This window comes from Mizuhopecten yessoensis, unplaced genomic scaffold (genome assembly GCF_002113885.1).
Source record: "Mizuhopecten yessoensis strain PY_sf001 unplaced genomic scaffold, ASM211388v2 scaffold7205, whole genome shotgun sequence".
Taxonomy (NCBI): Eukaryota; Metazoa; Mollusca; class Bivalvia; order Pectinida; family Pectinidae; genus Mizuhopecten; species Mizuhopecten yessoensis.
The window spans coordinates 500,734-502,767 of NW_018406933.1; the positions used below are offsets into that span (position 1 = coordinate 500,734).

At 33.9% G+C, this 2,034-nt stretch overlaps 1 protein-coding gene across 6 annotated transcripts in view; it reads left to right on the top strand.

Annotated features, from left to right (window-relative positions):
- Window positions 1-2,034, top strand: part of LOC110453253 — a 46,356-nt gene that overhangs the window by 31,838 nt on the left and 12,484 nt on the right. For all 6 annotated transcript variants that reach the window (XM_021502133.1, XM_021502136.1, XM_021502135.1 and 3 more), the window contains 3 exons: window positions 257-511; window positions 1,354-1,452; window positions 1,737-1,805. In XM_021502133.1, the coding sequence (XP_021357808.1) occupies window positions 257-511; window positions 1,354-1,452; window positions 1,737-1,805 (423 nt within the window). The remainder of the gene's footprint in view (window positions 1-256; window positions 512-1,353; window positions 1,453-1,736; window positions 1,806-2,034) is intronic.

The following is a 2,034-nucleotide window of genomic DNA, read 5'->3' on the forward strand; positions in this document are numbered from 1 at the left end:
GGGGGGATGGGGCGGGGGATGCTTGATGTTCCCTTGCAATATTTTCTCAATTCATGACACCTGTCTGGATTGGTTAGTTTTTACTAGGAACATGAAAGAGGAAATTGACCGTGTAGTTTATTCTTATCACGTCAATCGACGGTTTCTAAAATAAAATATGTTATACAAAAGCTGTTCCTTATTTTTATCTAATTATAAAAAACAACCACCTACACGATACTGTAATATATTATGTCATCTACACAATTTTCTTAAGGTTCGAAGGCAAACAGATGGCTGTCGTATCTTACAAAAGAACTCGGGGGAAATTTCGCCGAGTTTGCCTCGCATATCGGATTCACTGAATCGCAGGTAAAAGTTATCCAAGAAACTGGACAACATCTTCACCAACTGGTCATATCAAAATGGCTCGATACCATTGGACGTCACACGACAAAACACCAACATGTCGTTTACACAGCTTTAATGACATTAAAGCGACAAGACCTGTTGGACAAGCATTTCAAAGGAGGTACTTTATACTTTTTTTCTACATTGGTTTTTAGACGTACATCAAATCATATGGTATCATGTATCTTATAATTAATGTATGGAGCACTTTAAGTGAAAGAATATGATAAAATGTATATGTTTCTCTCATTTCATTGTGTTTAAGATAGAGCTGTCCATGGTTAGAAAGGTGTGTAAGAAATGTTATCTTCGTGTTTATCAACGTGATGAAAATTTCTGATATATTAACCGTATACGTAAGATGTTTTTTTTTCTAGGCAAAGTCTGTTTGCAAATACGGGGTATGCTTAATCTGGCTGACAAATTCGTTTTCACAATGGTAGCCAGTCCAAACGCATTTTCATGGTTTCTGAGATTATTTTGGTAGTTTGAATGAGAGAAAAATACTCTTCCATTCCAAAGGGTATAGGATAGGGCAATTCCACCTTCCGGATTTTCAAAATTGGCAAAACACTCGGCAATGCCTCGGGTTTTATTTAATTTGAAAACCCCTCGAAGTATTCATAAAGTCAAAAAATAAATAAAAAAATTGTACTAGGAACTGCAGGAAAATATTATACTATTAGTAATAGTAATATTTTGAATTCAATGCCATATCATTGAAAATTAAATGATTTTCTTTGCCTAAGTTCTTACTTACTAGAGTTTACTAGTTCATGTTAATTTCACATTTTAATCATCGTTGTCATCAGTTATTTTAATGTTTATTAGATGCCTAAAGTTCATATTACCAGATAAATATAATCAAATCTGCATCCAACTGAAAACTTTATGATTATGTTAACTGATCTCGACATTTTGTATTAGTAATTCATGCAATATACATATTGTATCAATATTTAGGGCCTCCCGAAAAATATTCGGATGACATTTGGGAAGATTTCATTAAAGAATTACACGCTATTGAATTCAACAATGAAGAATCAAGCGAACCAGGTCAAGGTATGATATTTTCTACATTTAAATGTTTTTAATTTCCTTACGAAATAATAAAAGCTACAAAGTGATGATACAGTTTGAATATTTAATTAATAAAACGAAAAACAAAACATATAAGTACCAATATCATCTGATTATGGAGGAAAACAGTTACCCTAAACAGCAGAATATGCAATATCGTAATACAACATAACTTATTGTCACGAGAAATAGTCATTTCAGGCTTAAAGCAATCGTCTTTGAATCCATTACAGTAATATAGATACTAGTCCGTTTCAATACTTCAGACAAAAAGCCCGACGTCACAAAGAAAAAGAAGAAGAATAGTAAGCGTACAAGGAAGAAAAGTGGCGATGGTAGGTACATTTTTCACTTTCCGGAATATCTTTTTCGGGGTTTTACGCACACGCCCCTTCTGTTCTTCCAACCTTTTGGCCCCTATCATCACCGATGAGTCGTCGATAAACAAAACTGCTGTTACTATGATGTTGTGTAATTCATTTGTTTGCGTACTGTATATGTTACCAAACTTTAAAGGAGCAATCACATGTGTGTGTGTGTGTGTGTGTGTGTGTGTGTGTGTGT